General features: G+C 43.6%; 1 protein-coding gene across 2 annotated transcripts in view; it reads left to right on the plus strand.

Annotated features, from left to right (window-relative positions):
• ARHGEF7 (Rho guanine nucleotide exchange factor 7) overlaps nt 1-20,477 on the plus strand; it is a 908,392-nt gene that overhangs the window by 101,550 nt on the left and 786,365 nt on the right. For both annotated transcript variants that reach the window (XM_085622182.1, XM_085622181.1), the window contains exon 2: nt 17,109-17,192. In XM_085622182.1, coding sequence (XP_085478308.1) covers nt 17,109-17,192 — 84 coding nt within the window. The remainder of the gene's footprint in view (nt 1-17,108; nt 17,193-20,477) is intronic.

Here is a 20,477-nt window from a genome sequence, read left to right on the forward strand (position 1 = left end):
ATTAGCGGGGAATTATTATAGGGAAATATGAGAGTAAATCGAACAGCGGAAATGTTAGTCTGTTATTTGGATTGAAAATGAATATTGGTGGGAAAGAAGAGGGAGGGGACTGGAAGGATTTTGGGGGGAATTCATAGAACTAGGAGAGGGTTTGGGATGAGTAAAGGGGAGGTAGAGGGGGAAGAGTCAGAGGAAAGGGTTTAGTAGGCTTGTTTGGCAGATCTGAATAGTAAAAGAAGTATGAGATGATACAAGGAGGGGTACAGGAGGAAAGAGTTTAGAAAGGGTTATTTTGGGGGTCGTAGTAGTGGCATGGGTTTTGGGATGAATGAGAGAGTGGAGGTAGAGGATATATTGAGAAAGGTATAGGGTGAGAAATAGGGTAGTGCATTGGAAAGAGTGGTAGAACGACGTTTGAGATGAGTTAGGGAGGAGGTAGAGGATATATTGCAAGCTATATAGGGTGAGATATAGGGTGGTGCATTGTATATGCTGAATTAGAAGCAAAGTAATAAATATAAAGATACATAAGTACATGGAAGTTATCTATGTATAAGGAAGGTAATATATCTAGATTAAAGTTGCATTTAATAAATCCAGACTTTCAAGTGTTGCTGTACTTTAGATTATTTTTTTTTGTAATTCAATAGTGAAGCAATTATAGATAATTATGATAAAAGGTGTACTTATTTATGCAGTCACTTATATTCATGTTAAACATAGAATGGATCTATAAGTAATATGAACATTTGTTAAGCAGAGCTAATATCCATATCTTGAAAAACATAATTATTATACACATTTATACAAAGCAATACACAAATGTAGGTACACATCTATAGTCCACATAAATGCTTATATACAGAGGGATATGCTGTATATTTATGTTTGAGTATGGTGGTTATGTGAGGAAGAGCCAATTCTTGAGTAGTCTTCTGAAGACAAGGTGGTTATCTGTGGATCTTATGTTTGGGGGTAAATAGTTCCATAGTTTGACTGTTTGAACAGAGAAAGATGTGCCACCCATGTTTCTTTTCGTGTATGGTGAGATTTTGAGGCGAGGTGCCACTCTATAGGAGAGTTTCCTTTGTTAAATGTATTTGGTAATTTTATTCCGATGAAGAGTGGTCCTCTTCCATGTATTGCTTCACTAAGTCTAACTGCCAGTTACACCCAGTCATGTGACCTAGGACAGGATGCAGGCAGCAAGAGGATAAGAATAGGAGAATGCCCCCTTTCTAAAAGTGGCATTTTAAAAGTTGTAATTTAAAATCTGACTTTACAATTAAAGAGGGTTTTTCATTATCATTTTTTTTGTTTAAATTTGTTTATTGGGTTTGAGCATTTCACAAACAAATTGGCCAATTTCTGATATAGAATATCAACGTGTTTTTGTGAACAACTGCAGGTTTTCAGATTAGCAATAGCATTTCATACAATACATAATTAACATTTATCATTATTACATTCTGGTCACTACCTTCTTGTTAAGTCCATTTACCTTGTCAATACGCCTTCAGTAACTTGGCTGGGTTAATATTCCCGTGGTTACTAAGTTATGTCTGTCCCCATATTTGTTTATGGGTACAATGCAATGTTGTGTGGGGCCGGTGCGTTCCCTTTTAACTAGCACCGGCTTCGGAACTGCCAGATGATATTGCTAACTGCTAACTTTGAGGATGAACTGGAGGAGTTATTAGGGGACGGCAGGGATGTGTGTCGGTGAGAGTTGCTGTGTGGTAGTTTATATTGTGACACCAGAGTTTGGTTGTGTACGTGTGGGGGGGATCACCTCGGGCGACTCTAGATAGGGGTGTGGCACTGACTGGTAGGACCACTACATTGGGTCTGTCTCAGTCTGTCTGGCTTATCCTATTACGTTCTTCTAACGTTCCAGTCGGGGATAGATGTGGCTTCTGGGGCTGAGATGCTTCGGGTGGTTCCGCCTGTGCGGTTTCTTGTTTGAATTGGTGTAGTAGCTGTGCCCATTCCATTGATATGTGGAGTTTGCGTATTCTCTCACCTCCTCATCTCTCAGTACCTCTTCTTCTGCTGCTCCCCATTCGTTCACCGCGCCCACCCAGGCCTCTTCTGGGGGTCCCTTCGGGGCCCGCCAGTACATGGCCAAACCTCTTTTCGCCAGGAAAATAGCTAGAGATGCGAAATGGCTCTGCACTTTGTCGGACTTTCTCCTTCTGAATACCCAGTGTGCACATGCCTCCCATGTATATATATCCGTAATGTTTGTAGTTGCTTGGATTGTCTGGTGTATGGTATCCCAGTACTGCTGTATAGTGGGGCAATCCCAGAACATATGTTTGAATCCTGCCTCAGGGGCCTGACATCGGGGACATGCAAAGTGCATGTCTGGATAGAAACGATGGAGGCGTTGTGGCGTGAGATATGCTCTGTGGAGAATGTTGAATTGTATGTTTTTGAATCGTGCGTTTCCGGACACCTTTTTAGGATATTCCAGAGCTTTTTCCCATTCCTTATCATTGAACGCCCTCCCTACTTCGTTCTCCCATGTCTGTTTTAACGAGTGTAGAGGCTTTAGAATCAGCTCTCGGATGGCCTTATAAAGCCAAGTAATTCGTTGATCACCTGTTCCCATATGCAGGATCGTGTGTATTACTGGATGTGTCGGTGGTTCCCCCTTGGTTAAATCCCAGAGTTGACGACTGCTGTCCAAGAGTTGCCTATGAAGGAGGAATTGACTCGGAGGGAGGTCAAACTCCTCCACCATTTGGTTATAAGTCTGCAGCTGTCCGTCTTCGAATAATGATTCCATCTCGGTTATTGAGTGCTCGGTTCATACCTGCAGGGTTTGAGGAGTATAGTATTTGTCCTTTCGAGGGAACCCTACTAATGGAAGTAATGGAGAATATAGGGGCCTCTCTCTTGACATGCGGTGAATCTTCAGTATGCACGTGCGGGCAACTGATACTTGCATGGGATGAGTACGCATCGGTTTGGTGCTGGGCATTAGCATACGACGGATTGCCAAGAGAGGTACCCCCCCTTCGTCTGCAAATGTTTCTCCTATGTGGCACTCCTCTGTCCAGTGCGATAACCATTGCAGCTGCGCTGCCAAAAAGTATGCCTCAAAGGATGGTGCTCCCAGCCCCCCCCTTGATCCGTTGGCAGGTACAGAGTGGATAGGGCTACCATATGGCGACCGACTCCCCAGGCCAGGAAGACGAGCAGCGTATCCAGCTCCCGGAAGAACGAGCGCAGGGGTAGAACCGGAAGGTTAGTAAAGTGATATAGTAGTCTGGGGACTATTATCAATTTGGCGAGGGCTACTCGCCCAATTGGGGCTAAGGGTAATGGTTTCCAGAAGCCCACCGCCGTTCTTATTACCGCTAGCGCTTTGCGGTGATTCCCTTCGTACAGATCCTTGGGAGACTGATACAGTCTCACCCCTAGGTATCTAGGCGCTGCATTGCTCCAGGTGATTTTTTGATCCCCAATTGCTATGTCGAGGGGGGCCAAATGTGGGCCCAGCGGATAGATCGTGGATTTGTCCCAATTTACTTTGAGGCCTGAGGCCTCTGCAAAATCAGTTAACGTTGTCTAGATTGGGGTGAGGTCGCTAGTAATATCGCGTACACATAGCAGGAGGTCATCTGCATACAATGACACACAGCGAAGCGTAACTGCTATCGGGATACCCCATGCCTCGCCCTCCCGGCGCAAACGGATTTTTAAATATCATTTTATACATACCAAATATGAAATGCTTTCTGAGTCCCAATCAAACGTTAGGACTTATTAAATGTTGTAAGGCAACCCAATGTTATCCTACTGGACAGGCAAGCCTCACAATAGTGAATGATTTAATTTAAGAGTTTTTCGCTAAAAGTACATGTCCAACTTTTAATTACAACGCAACCTAGGGACTACCTTAGGGGTGACTTCCAAGTAATAAAAGGGGAGTTTAAGGCATGGCAAGGGAGTTATATTGCCAAGTCGAAGTGGCAGTTTATACTGTATTCAGGCTGCAGTGGCACACCTGAGACATGTTTTAAGGGTCTACTGAAATTGGTGGCATTATATGTGCTGCAGGCCCACTAGAAGCATTTAATTTACAGGCCCTGGGCATATGGTATACTACTTAACAAGGTACATATAAGTAAGTTAAATATTCCAGTAAAGTGTATACCAATTTAACCATGCTTAGGGGAGTGAGCACAAGCACTTTAGCTCTGGTTAGCTGTGGTAAAGTGCATAAAGTCTTAAGGCCAATGAAAACGAATGTCAGCAGAAAAATTGAGGTAAGTAGGCAAAAGGTTTGGGGAATAGCACCCTAAGGTTGACAGGTGCAACACATTGTATCTGTCTTTTATGGAAATTAGAATCACTAAGGCATTTGCGTAAGGTTAGGAATGGCTTAGTTATTAAATGTAATTGTAAGAAAGAAATTTCACATGCTGATGATGAGCTTTGTGAAAAATGCAGCTCAGACATTTCACCTTTGCGAGTAATGTCTAGTGTTTTGTCAAGGTACTATGAAATAATGAAAATGGGTTGAGAAAAGAGAAAGAAAACAGTCAAAACCACATTGTATTCAATGCCTATGAGATACTTTGGTGCTACATTCTACACTTTCACATTTACAATTTGGTCATGACATGCATGGAACTTTAGGGAAAACATGAAACACTCTGGATTTACTCATTTTAAGGAACTATTTGCAAACAGATTGTATCAAATGGTCCTTGTTATTTTGTCCACTCATTGGAAGTCATGATTCGGTTCTAAGGCACACTAGAGCTGTTGAGCTGGACTATTGCCCTGCCTCTTTTTGGCCATTTCTATGGTCCAGCATTGCTATGTATGGATACCTTAAGTACCAAAAAGTATTTTCCAGCAGTCTGCTGGTGTTTTTACAGCTTGCTGTACTTTACCATTGCATATCCAGTCATGAGTTGCCATATGCAACGTGCCATTTTCTGCTGAATACCTTTAAATATGTGAGTATATAATTATATGTCCATTACTGGGACACACTGTGCCTAGTATTACATATTGGGCAAAGTAGACCTTTGGTATTTGGATTTTGTGGCAAACTGTGTTTTTAAGTAGTGTGCCTCCCAGAAAATGCTATTGCGTAATTTGATCCTGCACCACCATAGACCTACCACCATCAGAACTGCCTGCAGCAGCTGGAAATGCATCACAGAAAAGGAGTGGGGTTCTGCCCTCCCCATGCACTGGCCCAAGCACACCAGCAACTTCCCGCAAGCTATGAACAACCTCAACAGCTGAATCACCGCATCACCAACATCCTGGATCCCCTCAAAGGCAAGAGACCAAGTCTTGGTAACTCTGGCTGAGCAAACGCCACTGCAAGCAACTGTAGCGCAAATGGAGAACAAGCCAGGACACAACAGATAAAGACATCTTTAAATCAGCCCTACAACGTAACCACTAGCAGATACAGAACAACAGGCGCACAGCTCTTGCAGATTGCATCAACAGAGAACTAAGAGCAGCAAGAAGATCTTAACCATCAAAGACTTCACAGTGCCTCCTGACACCCCTAGCAACATCACCCACTAACAAGACCTTTGCAACAAGCTCTTGGAATTCTTCTGTAACAAAATCACCTCCATATACTGCATCTTCAACCCTCAACCAGACCGAGTTACGCTGCAAACTCAACTTCCCATCATGGCTGAAAAATGGACCCAGACCTCATTGTCTATCGTCACCACCATCTAAATCACTGCTACCATGAAGACCATCCACTCAGGGGCCCATCTAGCCCTTGCCCCCACCATGCCTTCATCAAAGGACGCCTACTGATCAGCGAAGCTCTGACACCCATCCTCAACGCCTCCACCGACTCAGTCACATTCCCGGACACCTCAAAACATGCCGTCATGTCTGTGCTCAAGACACCATCCACTGGCCCAGCCACACTTTCCAACTACAGACCCATCTCCCTCCTACCATAACCAGAAAAGGTCTTGGAGAAACTAATCAACATATGCCTTTTTTCCCCTTGAATGAAGAAGCCTGTCAAGGATCCACCTTTACCCCCCTCCCCCCTTCTAGATAACGTATACCTCAGACCACTACCAGATCTGATCTCCTCCTTCAAACCCAGGTGCTACAACTACTTGGATGACAAACAAATTATTATAAAACTTCAAAACCCATCAGAGTTGGACTCCTGTGCTATCAGCCAATGCCGCTTAGCTGGAGATGCTTTGATGCAGATGAATTATCTGAAATTAAACACGGAAAAAACTGAGATGTTAGCCTGTGGAAAAAGGGCCGCCTACCACCAGACCACCATCTTGCTAAAACAACATGGCCCACCACCTAACCAATCACTCCAAATTTGATATTGTGGCGTGAGCATCGATATGTATCTCTCCCTAATAGCGCAAGTGAACCAAGTTACAAAGGGACCATTCTAATATTGTATCTTCCCTCTACTTAGAAATTGAGCAAAAGGTATAAGGCACCATTAGTCTAGTACTTTTCTCTCTAGAGAATGACAGTGGTACATTTAGAGCATCTCACCAAGAATGCAAGAGAATTCCTTAACTTGAACATCAAATCATGCATGTTTCCTGAACTTTCTTATCTAAAGTGGCTGCCTTGTATGATCCTCAGAGCGATGTGAATAGCTTATTGTGCCATTCAGATCTCAGAATCTCAAATCCAGTATCCTGATGCAAATCGGAGTGCTTTGCAACACTAGAGATATTACATTCAAATAGAGGCTGGTCTTTGTCAACAGTGCTAACCAAAGGCATAGTCTCTGTGTGTGCGCAAGATGTGCAATGGCGCTGGAGCTCAGAAACCTGAGGGACCTACTGAACCCGTCCTACTGATGTATTTAACAAGTCTTACAGGAACCGGGGACCCATTAACATTTTTTAAACAAGCATTGGCATAGCCAATAGATCTCGCTTTTGGGACCTTATAAGTGATTAGCCATGCAACACTTGATGTTGTGCTGGATAACTAAACACTTATAATGTCCCAAACGCGAGACTTATTGGCTATGCTTTGGGGGGCCTTATAAGTGTTTAGGTAGAGCTATTGACTTTGCCAATGTTTTTAAGCTATTCTGTAGAGAAGTGTGGCTGCTGTGCAGCATGCTGAGAAGTTGTAATTAAAAAGTGTAAGAAGCACTGAGTGATGCTGTGGTGTCGTTGAGTGATGCTGTGCTGGCCCAGAGTTATTCAGCGGTGGCGTTGTGTGATGCTGTGCTGGCCCTGAGTGATGCTGTGGTGGCCCGGAGTGATGCTGTGGTGGTGCTGACTGATGCTCTGGCGATGCTGATTGATGCTTTGGTGCTGCAGAGTGATGCTGTTGCGCTGCAGAGTGATGCTGTGGTAGCGCATAGTGATGCTGTGGTGGTACTGAGTGATGCTGTGGTGGTCCTGAGATGCTGTGGTGGTCCTGAGATGCTGTGGTGGTGCTGAGTGATGCTGTGGTGAAGATGATTGATCCTGTGGTGGCCCTGAGTGATGATGTGGTGGTGCTGAGTGATGCTGTGGTGGTCCTGAATGACGCTGTGGTGGTCCTGAGTGACGCTGTGGTGGTCCTAAGTGACGAGGGATGCTGTGGTGGTGCTGAGGGACGCTGTGGTGGTGCTGACTGATGCTGTGGTGACGTTGAGTGATGCTGTGTTGGCCCTGAGTGATGCTGTGTTGTGTTGGCCTTGAGTGATGCTGTGTTGTGTTGGCCCCGAGTGATGCTGTGTTGGCCCTGAGTGATGCTGTTGTGCCGCTGACTAATGCTGTGGTGACGCGGCTGAGTGATGCTGTTGTGGTACTGAGTGATGCTGTGGTGTTCCTGAGTGATGCTGTGGTTCAGTAGAGCGATGCTGTGGAGGCGCTGAGTGATGCTGTTGTGGTTCTGAGCGATATTGTTGTGTGCTGAGTGATGCTGTGGTGGTGCTGAGTGATGCTATGGTGGCGCTGAATGATGCTGTGGTGGCGCTGAGTGACGGTGTGTTGGTCCTGTGTGACACTGTGGTGATGCTGAGTGACACTGTGGTGATGCTGAGTGACACTGTGGTGGTGCTGAGTGACGCTGTGGTGGTGCTGAGTGACGCTGTGGTGGTGCTGACTGATGCTGTGGTGGTGCTGACTGATGCTGTGGTGGCGTTGAGTGATCGTGTGCTGGCCCTGAGTGATGCTGTGGTAGCCCTGAGTGATGCTGTGGTGATGCTGACTGATGCTGTGGCGCTGCAGAGTGATGCTCTGGTGGTACTATGTGATGCTGTGGTGTTCCTGAGTGATGCAGTGGTGGTGCTGAGTGTTGCTGTGGTTATGTAGAGCGATGCTGTGGTGGCGCTGAGTGATGCTGTTGTGGGCCTGAGCGATATTGTTGTGTGCTTGAGTGACGCTGTGGTGGTGCTGAGTGTTGCTGTAGTTGCGCTGAGTGATGTTGTGGTGGCACTGAGTGATGTTGTGGTGCCCCTGAGAGATGTTGTGGTGGTGCTGAGTGATGCTGTGGTGGTGCTGAGTGATGTTGTGGTGGTGCTGAGTGATGTTGTGGTGTCGCTGAGTGATGCTGTGGTGTCGCTGAGTGATGCTGTGGTAGCACATAGTGATGCTGTGGTGGACCTGAGTGATGCTGTGGTGGTGCTGAGTGACGCTGTGGTGATGCTGATTGATGCTGTGGTGGTGCAAAGAGATATTGTTGTGTCCCTGAGTGATGCTGTGGTGGTGCTGAGTGATGCTGTGGTGGTGATGAGTGATCCTGTGGCGTTGTTGAGTGATGCAGTGTTGGCCCTGAATGATGATGTGGTGTCGCTGAGTGAAGCTGTGGTGGTGCTGAGTGAAGCTGTGGTGGTGCTGAGTGATGCTGTGGTGGTGCTGAGTGTCGCTGTGGTAGCATAGAGTGATGCTGTGGTGGCGCTGAATGATGTTGTTGTGGCCCTGAGCGATATTGTTGTGGCCTTATGTGACGCTGTGGTGGTGAGAGAAAGGGTGTACAGAAAATATAGGGTGGAGAGAGAGAGAATTAGCGAGGGTGTATAGATAGCCTTTGGATGTAGGTGAGTTTAGTGCTCTGTAGCTCTTAAAACGTAATAAACAGATTTAAACATAAAATAGAATTATTCACAAGAATGTTTGAGGAAAACGTTCCTTGATCTAGGATGCTGTTCAGAGATATTTGCACCCCTTCAGCGTCGTAAGACGGGTTTGCAAATGAACGTAGCAGATGAAAAGGAGCTTCCTGGCTGACGCTTCTCCAAACTACTGCTGTCCCCGGAGGGGGCGGTATCAACTCGGTTTCTCGCAGCGCCCCTGGATCTCACGCCCCCATGATGACATGTAATCAAGACTTGTTATCTTCTCTTTTACAATTTACACTGGCGGAATCTATTTTCTTGTCAAAAAGGTTATGTTCTTTATCTGTTTGTCTTGTCATTTGATTTTAATTACAGTGCCAAACACATACATTCTCAAGTGTTTTTTCAAATTTCCCTTGGGAATGCAAATGCACAGCGTCCCCTCCCCCTTCCTAAAAAGGTTCCACCATTCTGACACTGAACATGCACACTGGTTTTGCCTGCCTATGCACTTTACTGATAATCTTTGCGTGTATGTTTGGTGTATTGATATAAACAGTATAGCAGCGCTCGGCTAGTATTGTCCACCTTGTGTCAACGCGCAGCTTCACAGAGGGCCCTCACGCCCCAATTCTAGACAAGGGCATCACACCAGAGCCGCAACAGCGAGCAATTCTGGTCCCCACAGTCAAATTCCCATGCTATTCACAATGGAAAGATTCACATCTTACTCTCAGGAGAATACATCTCTACAACTCACTCACCTGTCCCCTGAAGGCCCAATGAAAAACCTTGGATTCCATACATAGTCATATTCCTTCGTAACACACCTCCCAAACTTGTGCGCGAAAACAGAGGGATTTGTTCTCTGAAAGTCACCGAAAATGTTCCAAAGCTTGATCCGGTGAAACACGAATCCAGCCACAGGAGGCTAGCCAATCAAAGCACGGCGTAGATTTGATGTCACTCACAGAGGTTAACCCTCACCCACAGACGCATATCAAAGAGACATTTTACTATTGACACCTGCATCTGGCCGCGTCAGAGACTAAACAACCAAGATGCTCCTGTCTGACCACTCTTCACCCGGGGACCACTCTTCACCCGGGAGTTCGGACGGAGAGGACATTCTGAGATGTCACGGAGAAAGCATCAACTTTTGCAAATTACGGGCTGGGAACCTTCTTATTAGAGAAGCACCCTCGCTTCGGTGGCTGTGTCTGGTTGAGGACTACTACTTTCTTAATTATCAGCACGACGGAGATGCACCCACTGGGATAATCCGGGACGCTTGTAAGCGCGAAGGCAGGGGGAGGGGCGGAGGCAGGGAGCAAGCAAGAGGAAAGACAGATGGCGCTGAAGGTTGGCGGTTCGCGCGTGCACGTTTGCGTGAACGCAAGCTTGTCGCCAGCCAGCAGCACTTTGAAAACTCACCTACTAAAGTTTCTCCGAGCAGCGCATGTGCGCTGACTCAGCGAGACCTAAAAAACAGCTTCTGTCTATAGTTGCTTTTAAGTGAGCCTCAAAAATCGAGTGGAAATTAGGGCTAACAACAACTGCCTTACTATTATATGTTCTGATATTCTGTGCTAGAAACATGGCACACCACGTTCATAGTTACAAATATTGGAAAAATCCATATTTCCAGCCATATAGAGGATACATTTGGCATATTTGTTCAAGGAGAATTCCAAAATTCTCATACTTACTGGTCTAGGTGACAACGAGGGAAACCTCAGAATAACATTCATTTCTGAAACTTAGAAATTCAGAGAAGTCTAGTGATGTCCAACTTGCATTCATGTCTCCAGTTCTTTATACTTATAAACAAAGAAGCTGCAAGAAGTAGCATAACAATTCCGGCATGATGTGTACATCTGAAGGAATACGGATTACTATGGCTAACTAAGAATGACATGCCATCTTACATGTCAAATCCGATTCAGATGAAAATCATTCAACCCACACTGGGTAGTACTGTGTAGGGTAATGTATAGCCGGGGATGGATTTTCAATGTGACTATCGTAAAAGACAATTTTTCAGTTTTCAGTAAATTGAGTCAACCTTCTAAAGAGACATAAGAAAAGTGTTGGGCTAAAATGGGTACTGGATGGAGTTTCTTGGTTTAGTTGTGAGTCCTAGGAGAGTCCACAATGCTGAGGATACAGTGTTGAGGAGGAGTCTAGCACATTTTCAAAAGATATGGTCCACTTATGCTGCTATTTCATGTGGGTTAGCCCTTTTTCAGCACTAGGCTGCCCCCCACAAAGAGCATAAATGGTCTCAAGTTGAACTTTCAAATGCGTTCCTTCTGAATGACCACCAGATCCTGTTGCCCCATGAATTGGACACAGGTACTTTGTCTTTGAGTGAGACCATGGCATCCGAAACTCATCATAAGGTTGTGGTTGGGAATCCCATCTCATTTGGGGTGGTGGGTTCTTGCCTGACTTGAAAGATTCTGAGCCTTTTTAAGGTTTTCGAAGAATCTTCACCATTTGGGCTCAAGCCACTTGTGTTTCAGTCCTTGAACTCATAGCTGCTGAGAAACTAGAGCATAGGGATACGTATCCTAATATATTGATACAGCCTAACCCGCTGCTGCAGTTCACATTCACTATGATTTGTGAGTCAACTAAGTGGAGCAAATGTAAACCTTTGAGCCAAGTGTCAAGCCTTGAGCTGATGATTTTAATGTGTCAAGCCATCTTGATGCAGAGACTTCAGTCATAAAACAATAACTGGAGAAAAAAACCTACATCGATAACTGCATACCAGAGCTTTAACCTACTTGAGGTCATAGCTTATTCCAATTTAAAGGCTAGAAGTGCTTATTAGTTATGCTTATGTAAAATACCTATTTATTTTTTAAGAAACACCCTAGCTGGACAATGAGTATATTGTGTAAAATAATGTGTTTAATATGTTTCCTACTTCCGAACCATTTATCACGTTCTAGAGTAGGCCTTAACTGCTTGCCCTTGCTACTCCTAGGTCCTGGCACACCACTGGTAATCAAAAGTACTCATCGGATGTAATGCCTAGTAAAGACTAAATGCGAGAGGACCTGAAAAAGGTCTCAAATTTCTATAAACAGCTCTTACGTCATGTGGGCTTATGCTACCAGTGCCCACAGTCTTACATGATGCCACTACTTTATTCCTCAGGGTGTTTATACGTTCCCTTCTCAGGGATTTTCTACATTGGAGATGAAAGTTCTTCAGTCTTGAATTACACCAATTAGTTGCCATTTTAATAAATTGGCATTTTAGAGTGGTGTTGGGCCTTCTCTACTGCTCACAGCAAACATGGTTTCTCTGTTTGACCTCTGAAGGCAGTTTATTTATTTACACAGTGTGAAAAACAGACTAAACCATATTTGGGCACAAGAAGGATCACTTGTGTCAATCAAAAAAGTTTATTTAATTCCTAATTGACTCAACGAATTGAGTTTTCCTTTACTGTATAGAGAGGAGATTCCATTGTCTTGGTCCAAGAACGGAGAATCTGCGGTTGCCACAAGATCTGCAGAAAGCTTGCCGAACCCTGGAGCAGAAGGGTTGGGCAAGACAGTACAAGGGGATTTTGTCAGTCAGATATTTAGGCTCTATGCCTTCAAAGTACTTATGGGCCAGTGTATGTTTCTTTAAATTACACTCTTGCCTTTGCCTCTAGCCAGTGTAGTGTCATTCTCAGGTGTGGGATTCCATCACATCACAGTAAGTCAAAGCTCAGCCTAACTGCTAACATTTTGATTAATTGGAGCATAATCGCTGGGAATTGCAATGGTTCTCCAAGGGAGCATTCCATTTGTCATGTTAATGCAGCCTGTGCCTCTTTCTGTTGACAGAGTGTTTTCAGTTCTCACTTTCCATCTATGAACCACTCACAGGGGCCTCCATTTTATTACATTAGTTTTGATTACCTAGGGTCCTCCTTTTTGTGTTCAGCCGGTCTAACTTAGCATGCTGACCCTCGCCCTGAACAAAGACCAAAGAGTGGTGAGAAGTGCTGAAATGTGTAGACTGTCTGCATCACTACTGATGTTTGTTTTTAATTTGTGGAAAGGTTGGGAAGAATAATAACGCGCTGTCCTCTCGGTTTCAGCAGTGTGGGAAGCAGGTTGAAGTCTGAACCACGGAGTAAAAAAATATTTTCATTAACACAAACGTTTTGTTCACACAGTGAGGGGAAGGGTAGAGAAGGCTCTTAATGCAAGGAGGCAACATCAGCGTTTTCTCCCCCCAATAGCAGCCGCGGCCCGTACAGGTAAGCGTGGTGGGGCCGGGTGGGGTGGGGGGGGGGTATTTCGAGAGAAGAACACGAGAGAAGAGAAATTATTTATTTAATTTCCCCTCGTGGTTGTCTCTCGAAATCAGCCTTCCCCCTCCCCCGGCCCCACCGCTCTTACCTGTAGGGGCCGCGGCTGCCTAATAGGGGAAGCGAAGCAATAAGCTTGTCTTAGAGACACATTGTTATTGTGTGTTATTTAAGGCCCATCAAAGTATTTAATGGTTCGGAGTGAGATTTGCTGCGTATGATGAAAAACAGCGGAGAAGGACCATACCATGGAGTCCTAACAGTATAAGACTGGGCTTCGCGAGGTGCCTCATCTTCATGTTCTGTGGCCATAAATCTCTGACATTTGCAGTCTGTTGATGGCATATTATAGGCATCCCTGGCATGTGATTGTGGCATATGGGCATAGGAGATAGATTCTATACGTTTTGGGCAGTAGTATATGGGAGCGTTTGATAAAAATGGCATACTTGTATTTTACGACAACACTTGTGGATTTACGAAAAAATGAAAAGCTAGTATTAGGGGGACAAAATTGTTATTTAATATAATGACTAGCTCTTGGTTGTAGGGCTAGAGTTCATTTACCCAAAATGAAAAACTGGTAAGCACGTTTCCTCACTATGATTAAACCAAATTCAAGCCAAATGTGGGTGTTTTGTTATATTTCCTAGTTGCCTGTGGACTTCAGCTGTTATGGTTGTTTTTAGGTCTGGTTGGGAAATAGCTGTAGCTTCCCATCAGCCTCAGATATTTAACAAAAATAACGAATTAAAAGAATACATACATGCATACATTACATAGAGGGGCTTTGGGGTAGCTCTGTAAGGTCTGCGCAGCAGTCATTTACATTTAGCATATGCTGACCAGAGTATAAAGCAATGAGTCAATCTACTTCAGCTAGGGTTCTCTTGCGCGAAGTAATGATATTTTGCCAGACTACCTGAAAAGAAGGGCATTTCAGAGCTAGGCATCGGCAGCCAGTACTTTACTTTGCCAATGCTTTTTTTCCTCATTCTTTTTCTTCTTTTAAGACTTCCTTCTGAGTTTGAACTACAACTTCAAATTACAGTAATTCGGTAGTACCTTTGGTTTGCACCAGTAAGAATCCTACTTGCATGTGATCTGCATTAAAAGAAAAACGAGTTTCTATTCCTGTTCTATGTGCACTAGCTTACTTGGAAGCACCTATACTGGAAAAGTTATCAGTAATTGTTTTTATTGTTTATCTTTTTTATTGCAAGTATATGGGAGCCACATTCAGTAGGTGGGGTTTTTTGGGGCCTATGGTTTCAAAAAATAAATAATTGTGACAGCTTGCCATGGGAAGACTGTATGAAAGGTAAAACTTTATTATGAGAGAACCATCACCACATCTAGTCTCTGGGGCCAGCCCATTAATATTAGCGTAACCTCACAGATACTTTGGCCTGTACACACAAGGGTTATAATGCAGCATTTGATTTACAGGCAGTGGGCACACGCTTGCACTTTACTAGGGACTTACCAATAAATGAAATATGACAATCGGGCCTACCCAATCTTAATCACCATCTGCACAGGGAGCACTTGCACTTTAGCACTGATCAGCAGTGGTAAAGTGCCCAGAGTTAAAATACCAGTTAAACAGAAATCCAGCATACAGTCAAAAATACAGGCGGTAGAGTCAAAAAGTCAGAGGAAACCACACCAAGGATGTCAGGTCTAACAGACATTTTAGGGCAACTGGACTGACTAAGGCACCGATTTGTCACCATTTTATCATATTTGATTTGGGGAGGATGACCCCCCAATGCCAACATGGAGGCCAATACTGGATTATTTAATGAGTGCCCTTCTCCTCTGTTGGAAAGCCTGTTTTTTTTATGAAAACGGATGTAAAATGTAGAATGTGTCTGCATATTTTAGTTTTTTTATGTGGGACCTCTTTGTGGTACTTTGGGCTCTCTTGCTTGGTGCAGTTTGGCAAAGCTACTAGTTCCGAGTGACATTAAAAGTTCATCAGCTCTGGTGGCCATGCACAGGTTATGAAAAGTGCTGAGGAAATCAAGACTTTTCAGCACATAAACCATTCTGGTTGCTTTTGAAATTAATCGTGTTAAAATTAAATAATGCCTATTGGGGGCCAACGTGTTACATTTCACAATAAAAGAATAACTATAAACAGATTTGTTAAAAAAAAAGTTCCACAATGCAAAGTGAAGTGCGCTAAAAATGCATCACTGACAGAAAAACCTAAAAATGATTACGTGAGTACATAAAAGTCTGGCACAGGGAACTTAATCGAATAAAGAAGAGAGAATTTGTTAAAAACTGAAAAAGAATAGACAGCCGCCTGTGTCCCATTGCTGCCCCGGTGAAACAGTGCTCCTCTGCCTTGTATCACATGACATGCTTAGTCTGTAGCCCAAAGTTGCAAACATAATAGCCCGCCAGGAAATGAACACCATTGCACGAGTGCTGGAAAAAAGCTGAAACGGTTGCCATAACACCCTCACCCGACGGCAGTGAAACTTATCTGCCAACATAAAGTTCAAACGAGGGACATGCTGCGCACAAATTAAATATAAACTACATATTTAAGGTGGGTGTAGATGCTTTATTAAAGCTCTTTTTAAGCGAGATGATCCTCGTGTGTACTTTCAAATGATAGATTCTTTATTCTGAATCAAGATCTGATGAAGAAAATATCAATTGAAACAGTCTTGAGCTCAGTTACCTCTATCTTCATACTCCGCTTTTTGCCAATGATAAATCTCACCAGGATCATGAAACAGGAGGAAAAACACAAGAAAAGAGCTATGCTCGGTTTCTGAATTAATTTCCAGATTCAATATGGCTGTGAGACGAACCTCTCACTGATTGAATTAGTGCATCGTTCATCATAGCGCTGTCATACCTTTGAGTTAGGGAACATATTTTAAGGAAGTTTTGAAGGAGCAAAGCTTGTGGCTTGCAAAAAAAAGTTTTTTCTGCCCTATTGACTCTACTTCTGAACAGTTTATCCTCTTTTTTGTTAATTTTGGAAAGAGACGGCTTTGAAGCACAAGCATTGGCATAGCCAATAGGTCTCGCCTTTGGGACCTTATAAGTTTTTAGCCATGCAACAGTTGCATAACTAAATACTTATAAGGTCCCAAAAGCGAGACCCATTGGCTATGCCAAGCGGCCCTGCGGCCGCGAAAGTGAAAGTGATCGCGATCAAACATCAAAGCGGCCTTGCGGCCGCGAAAGTGAGAGTAAATCGCGGTAAAGTGCGGCCCGCGCGCATGCACTGTAGCTCTAGGCTGGCCTGGTAGCACTTTTTGGAGCCCTCTCAATAAGTCTCGCCAGACCAGCGCATGCGCTGGCTCAGGCGAGACCTAAAAAACAGACCCATGCAAGATGCTTTTGTTTTCCGAAGCCCGTAGACGAGATGTTCCTTTGGTAGGGGACTGAGGACTTGAGGGGATTTGGAAGAGTCAGGTAGCGGCTAATCTGCAGATGAGCAACATGAAGCTCTGCTGTCCTCCTCCTTCCCCATTCCCTCCCTCTTCCTCGTGCTCCATTTACTTCTGGGTGCATACAGAATGGTTGTTTGGTTCAATCTTAGTTAAAACAGTAGTGAAATAAATGTATTCATATGTAAATGTTTGCTTTAATATGCTGGAAGCATGTATCCCCCCCTACTTGAGACTAGAACCCTTCCCATGTTAATGACAGCTGTGCTGCTTTCAAAACTGTTGTGCTAATCCTCATTTCTCTTTCTACCCTTGCCAGGTCTACCCCGAGCCGCGGACCGACAATGAGTGCCTGGGTAACATCCGCGAGTTCCTGAGAGGCTGCGGCACCCTACGGGTGGAGGTGAGTGGTCTTTATCTGTGCGTATGAAGGGACACTACAACTGCTCCTGATCCAGTAGTGTTGTTGCATTGCGCCACCAATCAATGTGTTATGTGTACAAGGGATACACCCTTCAAAGCAGTGATACCCGGGATCCAAGCTGGCAGTGTTTCCGCCACGAAAGTTGCCTTTAGGCTGGCAACAGAACTATTTTAAGAGCAGGTGGTAAATATGGGCTGCGTAAATGTTTCTCTGAGCAAACACCAAACACAATCTAGCTATTTGCTAATAAAAGAATGAAGAAAATATTTGTTTTTCTAAAGAGTGTTTTGCATTGTCCACAGAATACTTTGGTGCCTGATTTAGAGTCTGGCGGATGGGTACTCGGGCACAAAAGTGCCAGATATCCTGTCTGCCTTATAACAAGAGCAGTTGTAGCAAATTGTAAAAGGGCGGATGGGATTATAATCACATTTGTGAAGGAGTAATCGTCTGCTAAACTCTAAATCAGCCTTTAGATGTGACCTGAAACGAACATTTTAAACAACCTATAATGCTCTGAGCAGGATTTACTATGAACAAAGGAGTAAAATGCTTTGAAACATACGGCTAAATATTTACACAAGTTCACCTAGGATAATGAGCTGGAATGGACAAATTTGGGACAATAACTGCACAAAATGTTGGTCTATGGGTGGAATTTGTGCGCAAAATTGTGGCCAAAAGGTGTAGCGAATATGGGCTCTATGTAAGAGTCGACAGGAGACATGATTGGCAAATAAGAGATAGCATGGTTAAAGGATTATGCCCCTATAGCTATCAATGAAACCAGAACCAATCCTCCTATTATTAAAGGTGAACTTTGAGATGGTAGACCTGGAACGATTGGAAAACAAAGTTCAGAGACCAGCATTCAGGCTATAAAAGGATGAACCACAGTATATAGATATTATTAAGCAACTGTCGTTTTCAACAAAATCTAGTGCAATAACTCAACCAATTGGATCTATGATGGGGGAACTCAGGTGTTAGTGGTGGCCTAGGTGTCCTGCTTGAAATGTACCCTTCAGAGTGAGTATCTGGGGGGTGGTGGGGGGAGGTGGTGGTCAAGTGAAGTGAAAAACAGTGAAGTCAATCGAGATTCACGATATTTTGGGGATGACAAAAGTTTCCTGGGTATAACATTTCCCTCACCAACTGAAATCTATGGGAAGCATGTGGCTTGCTGAGAGGGTGAAAAGACGTTCAGTGCAGGAGGCATGCCCCAAAGATGATTTGAGAAGTTGTAAGCTGCTGATTTAGTTGAAGATGTTATTTAGGAAGTTAATTCAAGTGAACACCAGCATGTGCTTCAGGTCTCCTTCTACTGCATATAAACTTTACATTCAACAAGTCCAAAAGATACCTGTGCAAGTGGCTCTCTTGTCTTACCATGAGAACAGCCACTTAATGTCATTGCCAGGAATATTACTTTTAGTTATTCCTTAAGTGTATTTTTGTCAGACCTGGCAAACCCTGAAAGGTTTTATTTCCTATGGAAAAGGAATAGAATTTGGTGCAAAAACGCCATGTTAAATTGAACCTGAAGCTCAACTTTAATAAGGTCAAATACTGCTCCATTTCCAATTTCACTTATGAAAATATTCTTTCACTTGCTGCATTACTACCTTGGGAAGGGTAGTTTGTTTAAGTTGTGAAACTTTGGGTGTCAACTATGAAAAAAAACCGGGACCCTGTTGGTGCACTTGGTAAATCACTGCCTGTGATTACTCGTAAATTAGGAGTTATTAAACTGTACTCATTAATAAGTGTGTGAGTTGCAGATGACAGGGAGGGTTTAAGGTGTCAGTGGCTTTGCACATCTGTTGAAGGTCATCATTTTCCTTCATTAGCACCGTTTTTTTCCACTGATTAGTGATAGGCCTCACCCAAAAAAAAAAAAAAAAAACACTTTTCCACGTAGGACATAAAATGCTCAAAAGAACTTACAAAAAAAATTGCCTATAGGACCCTAAACAGAATGGATAGGATTTTGTACTAGACAACCAAAGTATTGGCTTTCCATCCGGACCTTTAAATTGTTCCACGGTGTTCTGAAGATTGATGGAACCTCATTCAAACTCAACTCCTTAATCAGAAGCTACAGGATAATAATTAAACAGCATTTGTGCTGTGAACAGATACACTCCCCCACTGACACTGTGTACTTCTCCTCACATTTAAGTCCTAGAAAATCCCATGTAAGTGCTGGTATTTTGTCTTGGCCTAGACTCAGAAAAGGAGGTTTCACTTCTGCCCAGCACTGCAGTGTTCCATTGATGTCTGGAAATAAGGAGAGCCAATGTCTGGGCACATGTCTGAACAATGGCTGATACTCCTGCAAAATAGAAAACTTCTCGTTCGTGTGTTCGTTTTGCCGAAGAGAAATTGCTACAGACTATGAAAAGTAAAAACATCTACATCAAAAAAAGGCCATCAATGGTTCACCTAACACAATTATTTATGATGTAGGCAGGACAATTTGCTGAAAGGATATCTCCATTGACTTCTTTCAGTAGTTGAAAAATAGAACACTGTTGTCATATTTTCCCGTTTGCACTGTTGCTACTCTATAGGGTAATGCTTTTCAAACCATGTAGTGTTATCTTATATTCAGCTCAGTAATTGCAGAACGGTCTTTGGAACATCATCACACAAGTCTATAAAAGTGTAGGTCACACCAGAAATGGAAGTGCATTCTATCAACAAAAGTGCATGTAATACAATGTTTTTCTTGTTCGATACATTACTTTTATCTGCGAAACATCCATCCTATAGGTCTTCATCTGCATGAAGCAAGAATATTTTGCGTGAATTGTATTGGTTTTTACATAGAGCTTTCCAAAGTTCCTTGCGAGGCTCAGAGAGCTTTCCAGGGTAGTAAAGTTGTATTATTTAGTTAGCACTTCGTCCCACTTTTGCAATGGTCAAGCACTCCGATAGCATCAGGTTCCTGGGTGCCATTCGGAGTGCATTGTTCAAAAGGTGTGTACTCCTGCTAGTTTTAGCCATCCCACCGCTAGTCCACTGAATCGTAATGAAGATTTGACTGTAGGAGTGCTTGAGTACCAACAGTTGGTGATTTTACTATGCACACCTATTTAAGTCTTGGTACGAGACATTTACCTGTATTTCACAGTTGCATGGCATGCACGTTTTATGCAAGAAAGCCAGCAAGTGTTCAATCGATCTTTTTAGTTGCCAGCTATTTTTCATTCATGTGAAAGTACCCTGACTGTTTCACTGCCTTAAGTTAACCCTCTGCCC

The sequence above is a fragment of the Triturus cristatus genome, chromosome 8 (assembly GCF_964204655.1).
Source record: "Triturus cristatus chromosome 8, aTriCri1.1, whole genome shotgun sequence".
Taxonomy (NCBI): Eukaryota; Metazoa; Chordata; class Amphibia; order Caudata; family Salamandridae; genus Triturus; species Triturus cristatus.